The following is a 23,615-nucleotide window of genomic DNA, read 5'->3' as shown; positions in this document are numbered from 1 at the left end:
TCTTGCTTTTTTTTTTTTTTTTTTTTGAGACGGAGTCTTGCTCTGTTGCCCAGGCTGGAGTGCAATGGCATAATCTCGGCTCACTGCAACCTCCACCTCCTGGGTTGAAGCAATTCTCCTACTTCAGCCTCCTGAGTAGCTGGGACTACCGGCATGTGCCACCACGCCTGGCTAATTTTTGTGTTTTTAGTAGGGACGGAGTTTCACCACGTTAGCCAGACTGCTCTCGAACTCCTGACCTCAAGTGATCCGCCCATCTCGGCCTCCCAAAATGCTGGGATTACAGGCATGAGCCACCGCGCCCGGTCAGAACCATGGAAAAGCCCTCTAAGTCATGTGGCATAACTCTAATTCATTCTTTTTAAATGACTATTTCATAGTCTGTGGGAGTGATGTACCCTCATTTATTCCACCATTCCTCTATTGATAGGCATTTGCCTACCATTACTTGGTTGTGAATGCTACAATAATCTTCTCTGTACATGCCCTTATATTCTGGTGCTTTCATTATATGGGACAGATTCCCTGCAATAGAATAGATGTTGCCAGATTGCTCTTCAAAAAGGACTTTTTAAGATCCAGGGAGACAGACTGGAAGTCCTTTGTTTTTGAAAGATATTTTCAATGGGTATAGAATTCTAGGTTTATTTTATTTTTTTTGAGACAGGGTCTCCACTCTATCACCTGGGCTGGAGTGCAGTGGCATATGAACATGGTTCATTGTAGCCTTGACCTCCTGGGTTCAAGCAATCCTTCTGCCTCAGACTCCCAAGTAGCTGGGGTCCATAGGTGTGGCCACCATACCCAGGTGATTTTTAAATTTTTTGTAGAGATGGAGTTTCGCTATGTTGCCTAGGCTGATCTCAAACTCCTGGGCTCTAGTGATCCTCTGGCCTCGGCCTCCTACAGCGCTGGGATTACAGGCGTGAACGACTGACCAACCTATTTTTTCCTTTGAGTATTTTATCTCACTTGAATTGCTTTTAAGGAGAAATATGCTGTTATCCTTATCTTTGTTCTCTTGCATGTAATTTGTCTTTTCCTTTTGGCTGCATTTATGATTTTATCTTTGATTTTGAACAATCTGATTATGGTGTTTCTTGTTATCATTTGTGTTTCTTGTTCCTGGCTTATTAAGCTTATTGGATATGAGGATTTATAGTTACCATGATTGGTAAACTTTTGAACCATTATTTCTTCAAATATTTTCTAGCCCCTGACCCCTCTTTTCAAAGACTTCAATTACACATACATTATACCACGTGTTGTCCCTCAGGTCACTGATACTGTTTTCATTATAAATAATATTTTTCTGTGTAACTTTAGATAGCTTCTATTATGTGCTGAAGTTCTCTAGTCTCTTCTTCTGCAATGTCTTAGCCACTAATAATCCAAACCACTGCATTTTTCGTATCAGTGCTTGAAAATCATTGTTTTATATATTTTGTCTGTTGTTTGTCATTGTTGCTCCAGGTGGGTAGATAAATCTCTTCTGTTACTCTATCTTGGATGAAATAAAAAGTCCAGTTGATATGTTCCCACCAAGTTTTGGCAGCCCTGCCTGGTGCTGACTGAGGTCTGCCCTCAGGTGAAAAGTTATAAGAACAGAAAACTCAATGTGGCTCCCTTCTGCCAACGTAGACACCATTCCAGCTTCTGCCTGCTTTTGACTACTCTCCAGTCCTTTAAGACACATGTTTTTAAACTTCTTCCAGAGTATAGAGTATTACCTGCAGAAGCCTTGCTCTGGTAAAAGAGATTCTGCCATATTATAAACACAATGTCAATATTTGAATTTTTTTTTTTTTTCAAATCTACAATGTCACTATTTTCAGTTCCTCCCTGAAATTTTAGTTTGGTTTTACCTCCACGGGGGCATCTAAGCATATTGTTTTGTACTCTGTATCTAATAACGTCACTCTTAGCAGTACCAATGGATCTCTTTTGCTTTTTTTTTTGGGATGGAGTCTTGCTCTGCTGCCGGGCTGGAGTGCAGTGGCATGATCTTGGCTCACTGCAACCTCTGCCTCCTGGGTTCAAGTGACTCTCTTGCCTCAGCCTCCCGAGTAGCTGGGATTACAGGTGCCCACCACCACGCCTGGCTAATTTTTGTATTTTTAGTAGAGACGGGGTTTCACCATGTTGGCCAGGATGGTCTTGATCTCCTGACCTCATGATTCACCCCCCTCGGTCTCCCAAAGTGCTGGGATTACAGGTGTGAGCTACCGCACCTGGCCCTCTTTTTTCTTAATTAAAATTTTTTTAAAGTTTCATTTTTAATTGACAAATAATAATTGTACATATTTATATATTGATGGAGAACAACATGCTATTTTAAGATGTATATGCATTGTGGAAAGATCAAATCGGGCTAATTAGCATATCCACCACTAGTATTTATCATTTGTTTGTGGTGAGAACATTTAAAATTCTTTCTTTTAGCTATTTTGAAATATACATTATTAGCTATAGTCATTATGCTATGCAACAGATCACCAGAACTTATTCCTCCTGTCTCACTGAAACTGTGCCTGTTGACCAACGTTTCGCCTTTCCCTGTCCAGCCTCCCCACCCCAAGCCTCTGGTAACCACTGCTGATCTGTGTTACCTGTTATCTGTGCTGGTTCTCATTCATGGGGTTGTGTGTCCTCATCTGCTGAGTTAATGTCAGTCTGCTTATTATTCCCTCACAAGTAATTTGTTATTTTGCCTAGAAGCTTGTAATTTTCTCCACATCAGGATATGCATAAGTGTCTGTGTTTTCTCATCTGTTCAACTTGGGTCTAGGTGGGCCCTTTCCATCTGCAGAGAGGTGTCTTTTATTAGTATGTATTTACTGCCTTTCCATCTATTTTCTCTTTTTTGAGCACCTATAATTCCAATGGAAAGTGTCCTGAATCTATTTTCCACTTCTCTTAATTCCTACATTTTCCCTCATAATTCTCCTCTTTTAAATTTATTCATCTACGCTTTAAGATATTTCCTGCACTTGATTTTTCAGGCTAACTCAGGTCTCAATAAAATACATATACTCTTCTTCAATTCATGTAGTCAATTGTTTGAGAATCTTTGTTTTTATCCATAGAAAGTCTTTATGTTGTCTTATATCTCCTTAAGTATTCTTGTTCTTATTTAGGTTTTTATCTGTCTCCTCTAGCAGTTTTATTTCTCTGGTTGTGTATTTTTTTAAATAGTGATGGCTCTCACTATTTTGCCCAGGCTAGAGTGTGGTGGCTATTCACAGGTGTGATCACAACATGCTACAGCCTCAAACTCGTGGGCTCAAGTGATCAGTGGCGATTTACAGAGGTGACAATAGCACACTACAGCCTCAATCTCCTGGGATCCAGTGATCCTCTTGCCTCAGCCTCACAAGTAGCTAGGAATACAGGCTCATGCCACTGCACCCGGCTGATTGTGTATTCTATTTTTTCCTGATGATCCTCTCTCTGACTGCTGAGTCCCCTGAGAGAAGTCACTGTTTTTCCATTTAGGTTTAATGAGACTTAGGTATACTTGTTGCACTATCCTAAAATGCATGACTCTAGCAGGTGTCAGAAGGCCAAGTGGTTTTTATCCCTATTTGTATGTGGAACAATGTGATCCCATGAAGCCTCTCTGTTATCTACTCTACCTCTTCTATTCCAGCCTCAAGAGCAGGGAAGACTTAGCCCACCTATTTGACTACTTCTTCACCTTTTAGAGAAGCCCACCCCACACATATAAAGACAGTGAGACCTTTTTCCTACCCCTGGAAATTCCACAAATCTTTGTGTGACAGGCTCTTTCCAGGACCCATCACTGTCTAGCCTCTGCCCCTGAACTTCTCTGGTACTATTCTTCAATTGCTCATCCAATCGGAAGAGACACCCTTACATCAGTTTTCTCTGCCAGGGCTTAGTGAACCCCAAGATCTTAGTATTGGAGACATTAGTTGCCTATTCACTATTTGTTCTTCCTTTCTTTCTTAATGAAAGCCCAGTTCTGTTTAAGGAAGCCATACTGCACAACTAAAAGTATTTACCTTCTCAGACCCCTGGCAACCTGGGTTGCCATTTGACTCTTCTAATAGCTATTAGGAGGTGCTGCTGAGAAAACTATTGTTTTCTTGATCAAAAGGGAGACATTCTGCAAACAGCTAGGTATTTTGCCCTTTGCCATTTACTCATCTTTTTTCCTGACAGGAAACGCCCACCTTCCTCAACCATAAGGATGAAAACCATATCCAAAGCCTGGTGCAGCACAAGGCCAGAGGGAGACTTTATCACTGACTTTCTCAAGCAGCTACATCAGCCTAGTTCCAGATTTCTTGTTATGAGAAAAATAAATTGCTATTTAAACATTGTAACTACATCTGTTATATGTGACCAAACACAACTCTGACTAAGTCCTCACTTATACTCAGTTGTTCCTAGGTTTTAGCAGCCACTTGACTTATGAGCCATTTCACTCAGAAGTGGCAAAGAGCTTGGAGGTAAGAATGGAGAGGAAAGGAGCTGTATTTAGATCATCATGTTCCCTGAATCCTCTTGATACTGAAATGTTGAGTGAAGTTTAATTAATCTTTAACATTCATTCATGCACCAAGATTCATTAAGTACCTACTACGTGCCAGGCATGGAGCTGGATGCTGGAAACAAAGATACCAACCTTGGCATCTTCTTCCTACCTTCATGTGTATCGTCCTCCAGGTCTGCCAGGGTGGGTGCATTAGGAAGTGAATACATGGAAGACTGGGTGAGCTGAGTCAGTTTTGAGATGCTGTTAATTGCCATGCTTCCCAGTGGAATGATGTGCTCTAGGGGAACATGCGTTAAGGAGAATTACATGGAGTAACAACCTAGTTACAATGGTTGTCATGAGATTCTGCTTGAATAACCTAAGTCCAGGTATTGTTTGGCCCCATGGCTGAGGAATCTGATGGAAGGTGGGAAGAAGAGGATTACTCACTGCATATTCCAAGGTACCAACCTTTCATACAAAAAAAGGAACTGGAGGCCACAGGTGATAAAGAGCCCCCATTGTATGTATTAGGGTAGAGTGGAAGAAAAATTTCAAAGGGAATACCAACAAAGAACTGGGAAATCTGGGCTTAGGGACATCTGAAGGGTAAGGGACTTTAAAATGTTTTTGCTCCCTCTTTCCTTTGTTTAGCAAGTATTCTGCATAAACATTTTCTGAAGGAGTAATAGCTCTGATTACATAATGGGCCCTTTCTATTCTTCTTGTTATAAGCTTTCATGATAAAAAACAAAATCCCCCCTTCTCTGTATCATTTTCCCTTACTCAGTGATGAGAATTTGGCAGCCTTCTTGCTTGGTTCTAGTCTTCTGTGATTAGGGTGTAAATACGGACGAGGAAGATGCATGTTTTCTTTATTTGACTGCTGAAAAAACTGGAATGGTTTAAAGCAATAAAACAACCTGTGTAAAGACCATGGAATGTCTAAGAAGAAAAGACCACTAAAGAGGCAAACATCAGAAGATGCCTCTGCTGCCTTTTCTGTCACTGACTTAGGCTGTTCACTATATAATGGGTATGGTAATGGGGATAAGAAGACTGGGCTTGGGGAGATTAAATTAGAGAAGGTATTGCAATAATGAACTGGGACTCATTCATAAAACTTTTATTCTCTGAAGCAGGCATATAAAGGGGCTAGCCTGTTGCAAGGATGTGGGCCAGGGAGAGTCCGCCAGTTGGTTTAGTCTCTGTCCCCTCTCTGTTGCTCCAGACACCAAAAGCCATGGCCATGCTATAAAAGAAGGTTCTGATGCTGGTGACAAGGATGGTTTCTAAGCCATAGGAGGAAATGATTCTAAGATAAAAGCCAATGTTCAATATTCACTAGCAAGCTATAAAAAAGTACCTCTGGGGAGGTGGAGCCAAGATGGCCGAATAGGAACAGCTCTGGTCTCCAGCTCCCAGCCTGAGCGACACAGAAGACTGGTGATTTCTGCATTTCTGCTTGAAGTACCGGTTTCATCTCACTAGGGAGTGCCAAACAGTGGGTGCAGGACAGTCGGTGAGGCGCACTGTGCGCGAGCCGAAGCAGGGCGAGGCACTGCCTCACTCGGGAAGCGCAAGGGGTCAGGGAGTTCCCTTTCCTAGTCAAAGAAAGGGGTAACAGAAGGCACCTGGAAAATCGGGTCAGTCCCACCCTCATACTGCGCTTTCCCAACGGGCCTGGAAAACGGCACACTAGGAGATTGTGTCCCGCACCTGGCTCGGAGGGTCCTATGCCCACGGAGTCTCGCTGATTGCTAGCACAGCAGTCTGAGATCAAGCTGCAAGGCGGCAGCGAGGCTGGGGGAGGGGCGCCCGCCATTGCCCAGGCTTGCTTAGGTAAACAAAGCAGCCAGGAAGCTCGAACTGGGTGGAGCCCACCACAGCTCAAGGAGGCCTGTCTGCCTCTGTAGGCTCCACCTGGGGGCAGGGCACAGACAAACAAAAAGTCAGCAGGAATCTCCAGAGACTTAAACGTCCCTGTCTGACTGACAGCTTTGAAGAGAGTAGTGGTTCTCCCAGCACGCAGCTGGAGATCTGAGAACGGACAGACTGCCTCCTAAAGTGGGTCCCTCACTCCTGAGCAGCCTAACTGGGAGGCACCCCCCCAGTAGGGACAGACTGACACCTCACTCGGCCGGGTACTCCTCTGAGACAAAACTTCCAGAGGAACTATTAGACAGCTGAATTTGTGGTCTCACGAAAATCCGCTGTTCTGCAGCCACCGCTGCTGACACCCAGCCAAACAGGGTCTGGAGTGGACCTCTAGTAAACTCCAACAGACCTGCAGCTGAGGGTCCTGTCTGGTAGAAGGAAAACTAACAAACAGAAAGGACATCCACACCAAAAACCCATCTGTACATCACCATCATCAAAGACCAAAGGTAGATAAAACCACAAAGATGGGGAAAAAACAGAGCAGAAAAACTGGAAACTGTAAAAAGCAGAGCACCTCTCCTCCTCCAAAGGAATGCAGTCCCTCACCAGCAACGGAACAAAGCTGGATGGAGGATGACTTTGACGAGTTGAGAGAAGAAGGCTTCAGACGATCAAACTACTCTGAGCTACGGGAGGAAATTCAAAACAATAGCAAAGAAGTTAAAAACTTTGAAAAAAAATTAGAAGAATGGATAACTAGAATAACCAATGGAGAGAAGGGCTTCAAGGAGCTGATGGAGCTGAAAGCCAAGTTTCGAGAACTACACGAAGATTGCAGAAGCCTCAGTAGCAGATGCGATCAACTGGAAGAAAGGGTATCGCTGATGGAAGATGAAATGAATGAAATGAAGCGAGAAGGGAAGTCTAGAGAAAAAAGAATAAAAAGAAATGAACAAAGCCTCTAAGAAATTTGGGACTACGTGAAACGACCAAACCTACGTCTGATTGGTGTACCTGAAAATGACGGGGAGAATGGAACCAAGTTGGAAAACACTGCAAGATATTATCCAGGAGAACTTCCCCAATCTAGCAAGGCAGGCCAACATTCAGATTCAGGAAATACAGAGAATGCCACAAAGATACTCCTCGAGAAGAGAAACTCCAAGACACATAATTGTCAGATTCACCAAAGTTGAAATGAAGGAAAAAATGTTAAGGGCAGCCAGAGAGAAATGTCGGGTTACCCACAAAGGGAAGCCCATCAGACTAACAGCTGATCTCTCGGCAGAAACTATACAAGCCAGAAGAGAGTGGGGGCCGATATTCAACATTCTTAAAGAAAAGAATTTTCAACCCAGAATTTCCTATCCAGCCAAACTAAGCTTCATAAGTGAAGGAGAAATAAAATACTTTACAGACAAGCAAATGCTGAGTGATTTTGTCACCACCAGGCCTGCCCTAAAAGAGCTCCTGAAGGAAGCACTAAACATGGAAAGGAACAACCGGCACCAGCCACTGCAAAATCATGCCAAATTGTAAAGACCATTGAGGCTAGGAAGAAACTGCATCAATTAATGAGCAAAATAACCAACTAACATCATAATGACAGGATCAGATTCACACATAAAAATATTAACTTTAAATGTAAATGGACTAAATGCTCCAATTAAAAGACACAGACTGGCAAACTGGATAAGGAGTCAGGACCCATCAGTGTGCTGTATTCAGGAAACCCATCTCACATGCAGAGACACACATAGACTCAAAATAAAGGGATGGAGGAAGATCTATCAAGCAAATGGAAAATAAAAAAAGGCAGGGGTTGCAATCTTAGTCTCTGATAAAATAGACTTTAAACCAACAAAGATCAAAAGAGACAAAGAAGGCCATTACATAATGGTAAAGGGATCAATTCAACAAGAAGAGCTAACTATCCTAAATATATATGCACCCAACACAGGAGCACCCAGATTCATAAAGCAAGTCCTGAGTGACCTACAAAGGGACTTAAACTCCCACACAATAATAATGGGAGATTTTAACACCCCACTGTCAACATTAGACAGATCAATGAGACAGAAAGTTAACAAGGATATCCAGGAATTGAACTCAGCTCTGCACCAAGTGGACCTAATAGACATCTACAGAACTCTCCACCCCAAATCAACAGAATATACATTTTTTTCAGCACCACACCACACCTATTACAAAATTGACCACATAGTTGGAAGTAAAGCTCTCCTCAGCAAATGTAAAAGAACAGAAATTATCACAAACTGTCTCTCAGACCACAGTGCAATCAAACTAGAACTCAGGATTAAAAAACTCACTCAAAACCGCTCAACTACATGGAAACTGAACAACCTGCTCCTGAATGACTATTGGGTACATAATGAAATGAAGGCAGAAATAAAGATGTTCTTTGAAACCAATGAGAACAAAGACACAACATACCAGAATCTCTGGGACACATTCAAAGCAGTGTGTAGAGGGAAATTTATAGCACTAAATGCCCACAAGAGAAAGCAGGAAAGATCCAAAATTGACACCCTAACATCACAATTAAAAGAACTAGAAAAGCAAGAGCAAACACATGCAAAAGCTAGCAGAAGGCTAGAAATAACTAAAATCAGAGCAGAACTGAAGGAAATAGAGACACAAAATACCCTTCAAAAAATTAATGAATCCAGGAGCTGGTTTTTTGAGAAGATCAACAAAATTGATAGACCACTAGCAAGACTAATAAAGAAGAAAAGAGAGAAGAATCAAATAGATGCAATAAAAAATGAAAAAGGGGATATCACCACCGATCCCACAGAAATACAATCTACCATCAGAGAAGACTACAAACACCTCTCTGCAAATAAACTAGAAAATCTAGAAGAAATGGATAAATTCCTCGACAAATACACCCTCCCAAGACTAAATCAGGAAGAAGTCGAATCTCTGAACAGACCAATAACAGGTTCTGAAATTGTGGCAATAATCAATAGCTTACCAACCAAAAAGAGTCCAGGACCTGATGGATTCACAGCTGAATTCTACCAGAGGTACAAGGAGGAACTGGTACCATTCCTTCTGAAACTATTCCAATCAATAGAAAAAGAGGGAATCCTCCCTAACACGTTCTATGAAGCCAGCATCGTCCTCATACCAAAGCCAGGCAGAGACACAACCAAAAAAGAGAATTTTAGACCAATATCCTTGATGAACATTGATGCAAAAATCCTCAATAAAATACTGGCAAACCGAATCCAGCAGCACATCAAAAAGCTTATACACCATGATCAAGTGGGCTTCACCCCTGGGATGCAAGGCTGGTTCAACATACGCAAATCAATAAATGTAATCCAGCATATAAACAGAACCAAAGACAAAAACCACATGATTATCTCAATAGATGCAGAAAAGGCCTTTGACAAAATTCAACAACCCTTCATGCTAAAAACTCTCAATAAATTAGGTATTGATGGGACGTATCTCAAAATAATAAGAGCTGTATATGACAAACCCACAGCCAATATCATACTGAATGGGCAAAAACTGGAAGCATTCCCTCTGAAAACTGGCACAAGACAGGGATGCCCTCTCTCACTGCTCCTATTCAACATAGTGCTGGAAGTTCTGGCCAGGGCAATCAGGCAGGAGAAGGAAACAAAGGGTATTCAATTAGGAAAAGAGGAAGTCAAACTGTCCCTGTTTGCAGATGACATGATTGTATATCTAGAAAATCCCATTGTCTCAGCCCAAAATCTCCTTAAGCTGATTAGCAACTTCAGCAAAGTCTCAGGATACAAAATCAATGTACAAAAATCACAAGCATTCTTGTACACCAATCACAGACAAACAGAGAGCCAAATCATGAGTGAACTCCCATTCACAATTGCTTCAAAGAGGATAAAATACCTAGGAATCCAACTTACAAGGGATGTGAAGGACCTCTTCAAGGAGAACTACAAACCACTGCTCAATGAAATAAAAGAGGATACAAACAAATGGAAGAACATTCCATGCTCATGGGTTGGAAGAATCAATATCGTGAAAATGGCCATACTGCCCAAGGTAATTTATAGATTCAATGCCATCCCCATCAAGCTACCAATGACTTTCTTCACAGAATTGGAAAAAACTACTTTAAAGTTCATATGGAACCAAAAAAGAGCCCGCATCACCAAGTCAATCCTAAGCCAAAAGAACAAAGCTGGAGGCATCACGCTACCTGACTTCAAACTATACTACAAGGCTACAGTAACCAAAACAGCATGGTACTGGTACCACAACAGAGATATAGATCAATGGAACAGAACAGAGCCCTCAGAAATGATGCCGCATATCTACAACTATCTGATCTTTGACAAACCTGACAAAAACAAGAAATGGGGAAAGGATTCCCTATTTAATAAATGGTGCTGGGAAAACTGGCTAGCCATATGTAGAAAGCTGAAACTGGATCCCTTCCTTACACCTTATACAAAAATTAATTCAAGATGGATTAAAGACTTAAATGTTAGAACTAAAACCATTAAAATCCTACAAGAAAACCTAGGCAATACCATTCAGGACATAGGCGTGGGCAAGGACTTCATGTCTAAAACACCAAAAGCAATGGCAACAAAAGCCAAAATTGACAAATGGGATCTCATTAAACTAAAGAGCTTCTGCACAGCAAAAGAAACTACCATCAGAGTGAACAGGCAACCTACAGAATGGGAGAAAATTTTTGCAACCTACTCATCTGACAAAGGGCTAATATCCAGAATCTACAATGAACTCAAACAAATTTACAAGAAAAAAACAAACAACCCCATCAAAAAGTGGGCGAAGGACATGAACAGACACTTCTCAGAAGACATTTATGCAGCCAAAAAACACATGAAGAAATGCTCATCATCACTGGCCATCAGAGAAATGCAAATCAAAACCACAGTGAGATACCATCTCACACCAGTTAGATACCATCTCACACCAGTTAGAATGGCCATCATTAAAAAAGCAGGAAACAAGAGGTGCTGGAGAGGATGTGGAGAAATAGGAACACTTTTACACTGTTGGTGGGACTGTAAACTAGTTCAACCATTGTGGAAGTCAGTGTGGCGATTCCTCAGGGATCTAGAACTAGAAATACCATTTGACCCAGCCATCCCATTACTGGGTATATACCCAAAGGACTATAAATCATGCTGCTATAAAGACACACGCACACATATGTTTATTGCGGCACTATTCACAATAGCAAAGAGTTGGAACCAACCCAAATGTCCAACAACGATAGACTGGATTAAGAAAATGTGGCACATATACACCATGGAATACTATGCAGCCATAAAAAATGATGAGTTCGTGTCCTTTGTAGGGACATGGATGAAACTGGAAAACATCATTCTCAGTAAACTATCGCAAGGACACAAAACCAAACACCGCATGTTCTCACTCATAGGTGGGAATTGAACAATCAGAACTCATGGACACAGGAAGCGGAACATCACATTCCGGGGACTGTTGTGGGGTGGGGGGAGGGGGGAGGGACAGCATTAGGAGATATACCTAATGCTAAATGACGAGTTAATGGGTGCAGGAAATCAACATGGCACATGGATACATATGTAACAAACCTGCACATTGTGCACATGTACCCTAAAACCTAAAGTATAATTTAAAAAAAAAAAAAGTACCTCCGGCTGGGCGCAGTGCCTCATACCTGTAATCCCAGCACTTTGGGAGGCCAAGGTGGGCGGATCATGAGGTCAAGAGTTCAAGACCAGCCTGACCAACATGGTGAAACGCTGTCTCTACCAAAAATAGAAAAATTAGCCAGGCGTGGTGGCACATGCCTGTAATCCCAGCTACTCAGGGGGCTGAGGCAGAAGAATCTCTTGAACCCGGGAGGCGGAGGTTGAAGTGAGCAGAGATCGCGCCACTGTACTCCAGCTTGGGCAACAGAGTGAGACTCCATCTTAAAAAAAAAAAAAAAAAAAAGTACTTCTGACCAGCAGTGCACGATAGACTGGAAGGCTTTGGAAATCACCCAAACAGGGAACTCAGGTGTGTAGGTAGAAGGCTGAGGCAACGAAGGGGAGAAGTCTGCTCTGTAGATTTGCAGTGCAACAGAAGTCACTGCATTTTTAGGGACAGCAGTGGGGAAATGTAGGGTACTTCCCAAGGCCAAAGTAGATCTGGTTGGAGTCAGAGACAATAATGGACTGGAGAGGAGGGACTGGAGGGGAGGGGCTGCGGAATCTGTGCCATGAATGGACTGGGCTCTTGTGGCTGGACAGGGTTTTCTTGCCTATGAAATGTTTTCAAGAGTCTTCACCTAAATGTTCAGCACTGCCTTTCATGCCTACATAGTACCTACAATCTGACATGTACAAACTTGTGTGTTCCCACATCCACACACAAATGTTTTGTCCTAGACAAAAGATGGCAGCCTGTGAATTGAGGTAGCTGGTGACTTAGGCTGACGTGATGTGAAGGAGAGAAGCAAAGACTGGTTTGAGGATAAGGGCCCTGAGGTCTTTATGATGGTGGGAATAAAGGAAGGATCCTGAAAGAGATAAGTGGCCCCCATCATAAACACTAGAGACTGTCACTGCAGCCTACCCTGAGGGGTTTGTTCGGAGGTAGAGCCCTCTGAGGCTTTAAGTTTGAGGTGGCTAGGGTTTTTTATGTAGTAATTAATGGTTTTCTCTACCCTATTCCTACACGAATCCTCTAAATTGAACTTCCCAGTTCCATACTGCTAGACTGTCGTGGGGTTTGTGGTGAATGAAGCAATGATGGCATCTGTTAGTTTTGGGACATAATCACAGCTTCTGGACATGGCACTTGAGAGGCACCCATGAAAATCATCCAGATTCAAAGACTCAAAAGTGAAAGGGCCCTCAGAGTTGTCCCATTCAATCTCCCTACAGCAAGGAGGTTGACTCACCATCCAGCTTAACACTCCATGTCATGTGGAAGCCATTGGTCATCAGGTAAAAGTTCTTCACATCTTCAGGCATCACACAGTTATTCTTCTAGAATCACAAAGCAGCTAAGTGTCAGGTCAGGGCTAGGAAAGAGGGTACAGAGCTATGGCTTAAGGCACTGGGGACATGTTTAGCATGTTATAGATCCCTGAAATAGGAAGGCTCTGATAGTTACCTACAAAACTCTATTAGAGAGGCACTGGGGTCTTGCAAGCAGAGTTCCAGTTTGCCTTTTTTTTCTTCAGCAGCTAATGCAAACCAGGTACCTGCTCTGCCATGATAATGCCTCAATGGGCAGCCACCTGACAAAGGAGCTCAAAGGGAACAAGCTGAAGAGGAGACAGGGGAACATGGCAAGAGGGGAAGTCCTAGGTAAAGTCTGACAATGTTCAAGCAAAGCAATCACTGCCGTACATATCAGAGCCATGCTCATATATTATTTTCTGAAATAAATTATTGGACAAATGAGAGCATCTTAAAAGTGAAGAGTGCCTGTAATCCCAGCACTTTGGGAGGCCGAGGTGGGCGGGTCATGAGATCAGGAGATGGAGACCATCCTGGCTAACACGGTGAAACCCCATCTCTACTAAAAATACAAAAAATTAGCCAAGTGTGGTGGTGGGCAACTGTAGTCCCAGTTACTCGGGAGGCTGAGGCAGGAGAATGGCGTGAACCTGGGAGGCGGAGCTTGCAGTGAGCCAAGATTGTGCCACTGCACTCCAGCCTGGGCGACAAAGAGAGACTCTGTCTCAAAAAAAAAAAAAAAAAAAAAAGTGAAGAGTATATTATTTCCAGAAAACTTATGCAATGTCTAAGTTCTGACAGCTCTTAGAAGGTAACCGTATATACTCAAATATTTCACATATCCATGGATATGAAATCATCCAAAACTGTTGGATAAGAAATCATCCAAAACTGTTGGATAAGAAATCATCCAAAACTGTTGGATAAGAAATCATCCAAACCGTTGGCGGAGAGAACAAAGAAGCAGCTTAATATCCTTTCAGGAGATACCAGGAACGAGCCCTACATTCTAAGTAACTCACATCTGTGTGTGTGTATGACCAGTCTTCCCTAGCCAACTCAAATCCCTGGAATGTGCAAAGGATGAGTTCTCCAATTCATTTCCTGGGCCCCCTAGAGTGACTTCTTGATGTAGTTACAGAGGCAAAGAGGCAACATGTTAATAACTATCCAAGCTTGCGGCTTACTGGACCCTTCTGAGATGTGATACTGACAACTGCTTATGTCAGGACTGCCTTAGTTCATTCATCCTGTCAGTCAGTTCTAGGTACCCAATGCATGGGAAAGCATCATGTAGAAGGACGATCTGAGTTCACTTTCCAACTCTGCCAGTAGCTGAGTGACCTTGAACATGTCACTCTGTGAATCTAGGTTCAAGAATAAACTCTAAGACTTAATATACAGAACACTGGCAGTACGAGGGGGTGTGAGTTTGACAGGAAGAGAGGAGACTAGGAAATTATTATTATTCACAGCCACAGCATCTTCAGGAACTATAATTAAAGAGAAAGCTTCAAGCTTGCCGGAGATTTAAAGCAGTGTTTTTAGATTATTAAATGGACAACAGCTGTCATTTTAATGAACAGGTTTTAAATTTCCTTTATGAACTAAAATGTATGTTCTGATCAAGTTTTGTTTTTTCTGTGTCCATTATTTAGTACCCAGTCTCATAAATGTGAAATTTAAGAGACTCTCAAGACTCCTTGGACTAATTTGCTTTCCTACCATTTGGAGTTAGGGGCTTGCTCCTAGTGCCTCCTGTGTGGCCACATTATCTGTGCTTTCAGAAGAAAAAATGCACTTGCGGAATGCCTTTCTCCCACCCCTAAAACCCTGGTACAGGAAGCCTAAAGTTACCAGTGTTCTGCAAGGTCCTTGCTCCTCTCGTCGCCCCAAAAGGCCAGCATCGCTCTGATATTTTGATCACTAGCGCCATCTAGTGGTAAAGACAAGGAAACTACTGTCTATCAGCCATTCTTAATGGGGATTCCATGAGATCCAGGCTGAGGGCAGGTGGACTATTTGGCATTGTTCATATGTAAGTCAGGCTGAATAATTCCAGTTACAGTAATTATAACATTTGTTATGGTATTTATTTCACCCAAGAAATAAGTTTTGGTATTATTTTATACCAATACTTTTTGCAATTATTCAAAATTCATACAAATAGAAAAAAATCTATGAAATCAAATATTTAACACACATTTCAAATACTAATATGCATAAAAGTTTTCAAGTAAACCAAATTCATGAAAAACATCAATCCCTCACTGTCATTCTAATTTAAGTGACTAGCGGCCCTGGCTCTGCTGCTCTTTGCTGCAGACCCTTCTGCCCCAAGCACCCCTGGGGCAGTTGCTGGGCCTGCAGTTCTCCAGCCTTCCTACTGCATGTAGCTCTTCTGAGTGGGGCAAATCCAGGAAGAAAGGTTCACAACTAAAACTTAAATGACCACATACCTGCTTCAGTCCTTTAAGGTTGGAGAGAAAAGTAAACAACCTCTCCTAATTTTAACGTATTTCACCATTTTTTTTTTTTTTCTGGCCAGTGACTCAGTTACTGCCGTTTTAAAATTTCTCTTCTAACCAACTTGAAAAGAGTTTGCTTTTCCACAGGGAGCAATCTGCCCACATCAGAGGGCTTCTTCCTGCACGGATCCATGCCCAGTCTATATTTTGGTGGGTATGATAGGAGGGCAGGGAGGAAGAAGATTGGTAGAAAATGAATGGAGGAGGGTAATATCAGGATTGGAGGGAGGGTCTGGGGAGAAAGCCAACAAGGGAGAATAACAACGACTGGTGTCTGAAATAACAGCTGATTACATCAAGATGGTATCTGCAATCTCTAGCCCAGTGGTGATTCTGTCACATAGTTCCTAATTTTTAATCTTTCTTTTCTTCTCCTGAGACAATCTACAATGGTTTATTTAAGCTGCTTTAGAAAGAGTCCACCACAAGCTCTGTTACTACTTCATTGGATGAAGGACCTGAGCCACTTTTTTGTTTTGGGAGCTATCAGCAAGATTCCAGAAAACCAATAGCACTGGGCCTCAAGGGAAGGGCTAGGGGCTGTCCATTGCCTTCTACTCACCTTTTCTACTCCTGGACAATCCTGCACCCCATTGTTCCCCTCACTTTTAGAGGCCACTTCCCAACTGGGGAGCAGATGCAGGATCAGGTCAGCATAGGGGCCAGAGGACAGAAATCAATGTCTCTGTAGGTGCTGGTCCATGCTGAGCTGGCTCTCTGGCTGGTCTGCAACCACGGCCAGGTGAAGAGCTGCCCAGGACGTCCATCAAGGAGCATGAAAACATTGCTGGAAATTGTGGCAATGAGCACAATGGCATCTCCTGAAACTCTTCTCAGGGAGGACATTCCACGAAGTGGAGGAAAACCTGGATGAACTGTAGAGGGATGGTGTGAGATCCCCAAGAGAATTCCCAAATATATTCTCAAATTCCCACCTTAGGAGAGGTGGAGGGCTTGGTTAACTGAACCCTTTTGTTTTGTTGAGTAGGGTATGAGAGTTTGGGGCCAGAGCTGCATTGCTTAACAGTCAAAGGAAAGGTAGCACACTTTTTCCAAAATCCTTTCTTCACAGAACCATCAGTCTCCCTTTACAAATGTGTGAAGAAAAAAATATAAATATTGGCCTGTCTAGAGGCACCACAAGTCTTGGTGAAGCTGTGTGTCTGACAGAGCTCATACGAGGCAACCTTCAGAAGACTAATATCCTCAAGTTTATATAATCATCAAAATTCTACCACTGGTGGAATTAGTGGGGGAAGCCTTTGCATCTACAGCCGATCTGCTTCAGAGATGGTGGGTGTGGTAGCCTGAGTCTCAGAAATGAAATTAAGGATTGCTTGTGGAAAAGAAGTTAGGCAACCTTGGGAAGGCTTGACACTCTTTCTGATTTTTGCGTTTTATCTAATTCACTTACTCATTTCACATTTATTAAGTATCTATTATGGGATAAATACTGTGTGGGGCACTAGAAACAGAAAGAGAAATGAGGGAAGGGGCAGAGGAAGCTGTGTCAGACACATGGATTGCTTATTCAAATCCACCTTCCTTTTTCTCCTTGGCAGAACCTTCATTTTGTTTGAGATGGCAATGTGTCCTATTAAATACTTGTTTTCAGAACCTCCTGCAATTACTGCTGGACAATAAAATGTAAACACAAATCCAAAAGAGAAGGTTTCTAAGAAAACTTTCACTGTCCTGTTAAAAGGTGACAGATGTGCCTGGCAACATCCCTTACCTCTTTTTTGTTTTTTGAGCTTGGAAATGATAGCTCAGACTGTAGCAGTTATTTTGCCACTATGATACTGTGAAATATATATTTGGTCTCTGTCCCAGATTCCTGGCATACAATTTCTAAAATCCTTTGAATCTCCAAAGTGACGTCTTTTTGTGTGCTAAAGAGCTGACAAATGACTGGCATCTCCAAGGTAGCTGCAGGATGGGAGATGACCACCAGAACAACCAAGGCAGGCAGTCGGTTGGAACTTTCAGCCCCACCCCCTAACCTCAGGGAGGGAAGAGGGGCTGAAGGGTAAGTTGATTATCAATGGCCCATGGTTTAATCAATCATGTCTACATAATGAAGCCTCCATAAAAACCCAAAAGACAGAGTTTGAAGAGCTTCCGGACAGCTGAGCACATGGAAGTTCCTGTAGGGTGGCGTGCTCTCGGACGGCAGGGAAGTTCCACGCCCCTCCCACTACACCTTGCCCTGTGCATCTCTTCCTCTGTATCCTTTGTAATAAACCTGTAAATGTTAAGAAAGTGTTCCTCTGAGTTCTGTGAGCCACTCTAGGAAATTAATTGAACCTGAGGAGGGGGTCTGGGAACCCCAATTTATAGCTGGTGGGTCAGAGGCACAGGTAAAACAACTTGGGACTTGCAATTGGCATTGGAAGTGAGGGGCAGTCTTGTGAGACTGAGCCCTTAACCTATGGGATCTGATGCTATCTCCAGGGTGATAGTGTCGGAACTGAATTGGAGGACACCCAGCTGGTATTCACTGCAGAACTGATAGCTTGTTGATGTGTTTGGGAACTCCCCCTTGCAACACACACACATTTGGTTATGGAAATTTTCTGTGTTGATTGTTGCGGAGTAACAGCAGAGGAAAAACAGTGTGTGTTTTTTCTACTCAGAGGCACCATAAAGAAAAAGGACAAAATAATTATGGAGATAATGGCTTAACATTGTCAGGACTGATGAACCAACTGCAACTGTCTACCTCAGGACTTGTTACATGAAAAATATTCATTCCTATTTGCTTAAGCTATTGCTAGTTTATCTTTCCTTAAGCCAAACATATTCCTAATTTAAATAGAGACAAATGTTTAATAGATAAGTGTTGTGGAGCTGAAGGGGCAAAGAGAACTAGGAGGGAAGAGTCTGCGAGGAAGGAAAGGATCAAGAGAGTTGTGCTTCTGCATCCAAGGGAAGAGAGGCTAGCAGAGAAGGGAGTGGCTAACCGTGGGGCATGCAGGAGCCACACCAAGTGAGATGAAGTAAGTCTTTAGCCATGAAGAGGTCCCAGTGATTTTGACAGAATGGTATCCAAGAATGGTGGTGGCTAAAGAGAGGCTGTGGCAGGATGAATAACTGAGAAATGAAGGAAGGATGGTAATTTGTAAACTATGGCCACTGGATCCACCCTGTCACCTGTTTTTGTAAAAATGTTCCATTTGAACACAGTCACACCCATGCATTTCAGTACTTTTGATGGCTGCTTTCACAGCTACAATGGCAGAAATGAGTAGTTGTGACACAGACTCTAATGCCAGAGCATAAACTATCTGGTCCTCTAAAGAAAACATTTCCCAACCCCTGGTGTAGACAATTTTTCCTCATACTTGGCATGAAAAGGAACAAATAGCTAAATAGCTAGAAGGAGACATATGTTGAAGGTTGTTTTTAATTTTAAAGAGATGGGAAGCCCCTATGGGGAAGCTGCCAGGAGAAAGAAGTGAAGTGCTAGGGAGAAGGGTTGACTGGTGGAGAACACAGAGAATCTCCCAGGCAGAGTAAGAGCATGAAGTGAGGGGGTCACTAGTCACATGGTGTCACAGGATGATTTCTTCTACTGGAAATGCTTATCATAAATTCACAGTGGGGCGTGTAACAAACAGATCTTCAAGAAGGTTCAGAACCCACTCTGTAGACTGTAGAAAAACTGAGTCTGGAAAAAAAGGAGATATTCTGCCAAATCATTTGGTTTCTGTGGGCCATGGTTTCACCATCAGTAAACTGAATTTTTATCTGGGGATTGGAGGGTGTAACCAATCAAGAATTGTAAAGCCGTCTGCAACTATGAAATGTCACTGAAATGCTTAATAACAACAGAACTCTCCTGGCACCAGGATGCTATGAGAACTAAGAGGCAGATGCTTTTCTGGTGCTTGAAAGATGAAAAGCTCAGTGTAGACACTGGGCCTTACTATGGACCATCATGATAAAAGGCAGGTAGCAGGCACAATGAACAGGAATCATACAACTGCACAGAGGCAGACAAACTGAAATTGTGTATTTAAGAAGAAAAAATGGTGAAATATATAAACATGGAAAAAGGTTGTTCACATTTCCCTCCAACCTCAGGGGACTGCAGCAGGTATATGATCATTTAGGTTTCGGTTGTCAATCTTTCTTCCTGGATTTGCAGTATAGAATCACAAAAGACTAGATTACAGCTGGACAAGTCCTTCAATAACACTGATTTCAAATTACTTATTTTATACATGATGAACATGAGATGCAGAGAAGTTACATTACTTAGCCAAGGGTCCGGAGCTGGCATAAGACTTCTACTCCAGTGTGTTTTTCCCACATTAAAATGCTTCCCTATCCTTACTAGTATAACGTATCTCAGTGAGCTTCCCAGAGGGCTATATTTGCCCAAAGGGGCAGAGGGCCCCTTCTTAGGGGCCTTATCTGAATGTATTTATGCAGCTGTGGTCACCAGGTATACCAGATGGAGGCTGGGCTCTAAATGAGGTGTCTCCAAGGAGACAGGTCCCTAGGGTCAGTTCTCTAGAGAAGTAGGAATTAGCCCCTTGGGATCCTCCTGCTTCTCTGGTACAGGCACTTCTGGAAGCAGGCACACAGCACGGGTGGCTTATCAAGCCTGCTCCTGTGTCAACATGCTCTTCATTAACCTCTAGGGTGAGAAAGTGAGACAAGGGAGTTTCAGAGCAGTCCAAAACTTCTACCCTCCACTGCTTAGGGGACAAAAGTAGGTAAGAAAATAGCACGTTGAGTATTGCCCCATTTTGAATGAAAAAATTATACAAAAACCTGTTTTAAACTTTTTGGGGTTATGAGTCCCTTTGAGAATCTGAAAAAGCCTTTTCCCCCACCTCCCAAAAAAAACATATCTGACATACATTTCAAGGAGTCCACGGACCACTTCCCATTCATGGACTTGTAAGGGATCCCAATGCCTACCCTTCACCCACACACATAACCAAAAATACGCCAACTGTGGTTATGTCTAGGTAGGAAAATCCTAGAAGACTTTTTTTTTAATTCTTTTTTTTTTTTTTTGTATTTTCAGTATACCTTTTTGACTGTTTTGTTTAGCATAATCAGAAAAAAAGTGTTACACAAAAACGAATCTTAAAAGGTACACACCCCAAAGGCTATCTTATCTTCCAAGCATCCCAGGCCTTCACAAGCCCAGACATGCCAAACTCAGGTGAAAGAAACGTTTTTACATTACTGATGCTAATACTGTTAGCATCTTATTTTTAAAATTTTTATTACTTACTTATTTTTTAAGAGACAGGGGTTAAGGAGTTGTCTCATTATATTGCCCAGGCTGTTCTTGAACTCCTGGCCTCAAGCAATCCTCCCACTTTGGCCTCTCAAGTAGCTGGGACTATAGGTGTGCACCACCACACCTAGCTTGCTTGTATATTGGATTTAGCATATTTGAACTTAGATCTGAGATATTTTAACTAAAGAACTCAAAGAAAAATTCCAAATCTATGTATCTGATTATTTTAGGTACCTTCACAAGTATTCTCCGGACTGAATATGTCTGAAGAAAATGTTCCATTAACTGTCTCAGTTAGTTGAATATCTCTTTCTCTCATGCTTTCCCCTTAATCCTTTTAGACCTCTGATGGCTATTTATCTAGCACTACAACTGCATTTCCCTAAGTGTCAGTCTAAGCTAAAAGGGAACCTAATAAAGTTGCATTGTCCAGGAGGCAGATTAGATACCAAGAGATCCCCTGCAGACTCTATCCGTGAAACACAGCTATGGAAGGCAGCTCCAAATGAAGAAACTACAGTATAAGTAAAACTGGGATAAATGGGTAAAGTCTTCTCCTTAAATAGCTCTAAGGACTGTATGGTACAAGACACAAGGAAGAATATGCCTCAGAAATCACTTTATTCCAAAGCAACATAATAGTGTTCCACCCTAGACAAGGCATTCCTGTCCTCTCATCTTCCAATCCAGGTCCTCAGCAGACAGGAAATCACGAGGATCTGACTCTTACAAAAGAGCCCTGAGGCAGTTCCTTTTTTTTTTTTTTTTTTTGGCAGGGGGAGGTGGGGACAGAGTATTGCTCTGTTGCCCAGGCTGGAGTGCAGTTGTGCGATCTCAGTTCACTACAACCTCCGCCTCCCAGGTTCAAGCGATTCTTCTGCCTCAACCTCCCAAGTAGCTGGGACTACAGGCGTGCACCACCATGCCCGGCTAATTTTTGTATTTTTAGTACAGACGGGTTTCACCATATTGACCAGGCTGGTCTTGAACTCCTGACCTCGTGATCTGCCTGCCTCGGCTTCCTGAAGTGCTGGGATTACAGGCATGAGCCACCACACTGGCCTGGCAGTTCTACTAATACCTAAAGGGCTGACCTAAGCTCAAAAAGAATCAAGAGAAATGTCCTCCATCATATCTTTTACTATTATTCATAACGAACAAAACATCAATGAGGCCAGACTGGCATAGTCACAGAAGTACCAGGAACAGGTGTTGACAGGATCAGCCAATAAGAGTTTCATAGACACCGTTCTGGAATTTCCTTTTCCTATGATGGGCTGTGAGTGGAAATGGAGGTGGGGGCTGAGTGAGAAGAGTTGGGATGCTGCTGAGCTGAGGTCCTGGATCAACTCCCAGTTACTGAGCTGCCAGAAAAGCTGCTGCTAGCTCAGCCCAGGGAGGGGAGTCAGGCTGGCAGGACTGCTTGCCTGCTGAGGACAAGACTCCCATGGTGTTGTCCTCTGTCAGAGGGGCAGCCTGGCAGGGCAGAAAGGACACGTTCTTAGAGGCAGGCAACTGTAAGTTTAAATTCAGTCTCTGCCACTTGGTAGCTATGAGACTCAGAACAAATTTTTCTTTCTTTTTTTTTTTTTAAACGAAACAAGGTCTTGCCCTGTTGCTCAGGCTAGAGTGCAGCGGTGTGATCATAGCTCACTGCAGCCTCAACCTCCTGGGGTCACAGGATCCTCCCACCCCAGCCTCCCCAATAGCTGGGAGTACAGGTGTGTGCTACCATACCTGGCTAATTAACATTATTGTTTTGTAGAGCTGGAGTATTGCCATGTTGTCCAGGCTTCTCTCGAACTCCTGGCCTAAAGCAATCCTCTGCCCTGGCCTTCCAAAACACTGGGATTACAAGCATGAGCCACTGTGCCAGCCAAATTCTTTAAACTCTTTCAGCCTCAGTTTCTTCATCTATAAAATGGAGATACCAATACCCACCTTGCAGGGTTATTATTCATTTAGTATGGAATGACTTATGGGGTAAGTGTTAGCAGGTACTTATTAAATGGTAGGGCAATTTGTTGCCACTTGCCCCAGTCAAATCCATTTGTTACTCTACAGCCACAGTGGTCCTTTCAAAGTATAAATCTAACTTCATAGTTCCCTACTTAAAACATTTCAATGACTCCCCTTTGCTTCCAAGATAAAGAGCAAACTGCTGAAGACCTATGAAGCCCTGGATGTCCTGGTCCTTGCTGAGCTCTCTCTCCCTTGCTCTCCTGTGCTCCTTCTTCGTGATCTCAGAACAATGTAATCCTTCCAATCTTGAAGCCTTCATAGAGATTGAAAGTCCCATCTTCCTAGATCCCATCTACCTGGTTAACAATTTCTTATTCCTTCTTTGGGAAAACTTTTCTCAACCTCTAGATTAGGGCAGGTCTCCAGACAATGCTCCCTTTACCTCTCTTTCACAGTACTCAGGCCAGTTTGTAGTTACATTCATAACA

The 23,615-nt window shown here is 42.7% G+C and overlaps 1 protein-coding gene across 6 annotated transcripts in view; it reads right to left on the bottom strand.

Moving 5' to 3' along the window:
- TPGS2 (tubulin polyglutamylase complex subunit 2) overlaps window positions 1-23,615 on the bottom strand; it is a 53,145-nt gene that overhangs the window by 18,880 nt on the left and 10,650 nt on the right. For 4 of the 6 annotated variants that reach the window (XM_012506313.2, XM_004087720.3, XM_030810558.1 and 1 more), the window contains exons 3-4: window positions 13,311-13,398; window positions 4,671-4,799 (exon numbers count right to left, since the gene is read on the bottom strand). In XM_012506313.2, the coding sequence (XP_012361767.2) occupies window positions 4,671-4,799; window positions 13,311-13,398 (217 nt within the window). Of the gene's footprint in view, window positions 1-4,651; window positions 4,800-13,310; window positions 13,399-15,231; window positions 15,311-23,615 lie in introns of all 6 variants that reach the window. The other 2 variants (XM_030810557.1, XR_004029640.1) reach the window with 2 other exon arrangements.

Source organism: Nomascus leucogenys, chromosome 4 (genome assembly GCF_006542625.1).
Source record: "Nomascus leucogenys isolate Asia chromosome 4, Asia_NLE_v1, whole genome shotgun sequence".
In the NCBI taxonomy this organism is placed as follows: domain Eukaryota; kingdom Metazoa; phylum Chordata; class Mammalia; order Primates; family Hylobatidae; genus Nomascus; species Nomascus leucogenys.
Note: the sequence above shows the minus strand (reverse complement) of the source record. Positions and strands in the feature narration are given on the sequence as shown.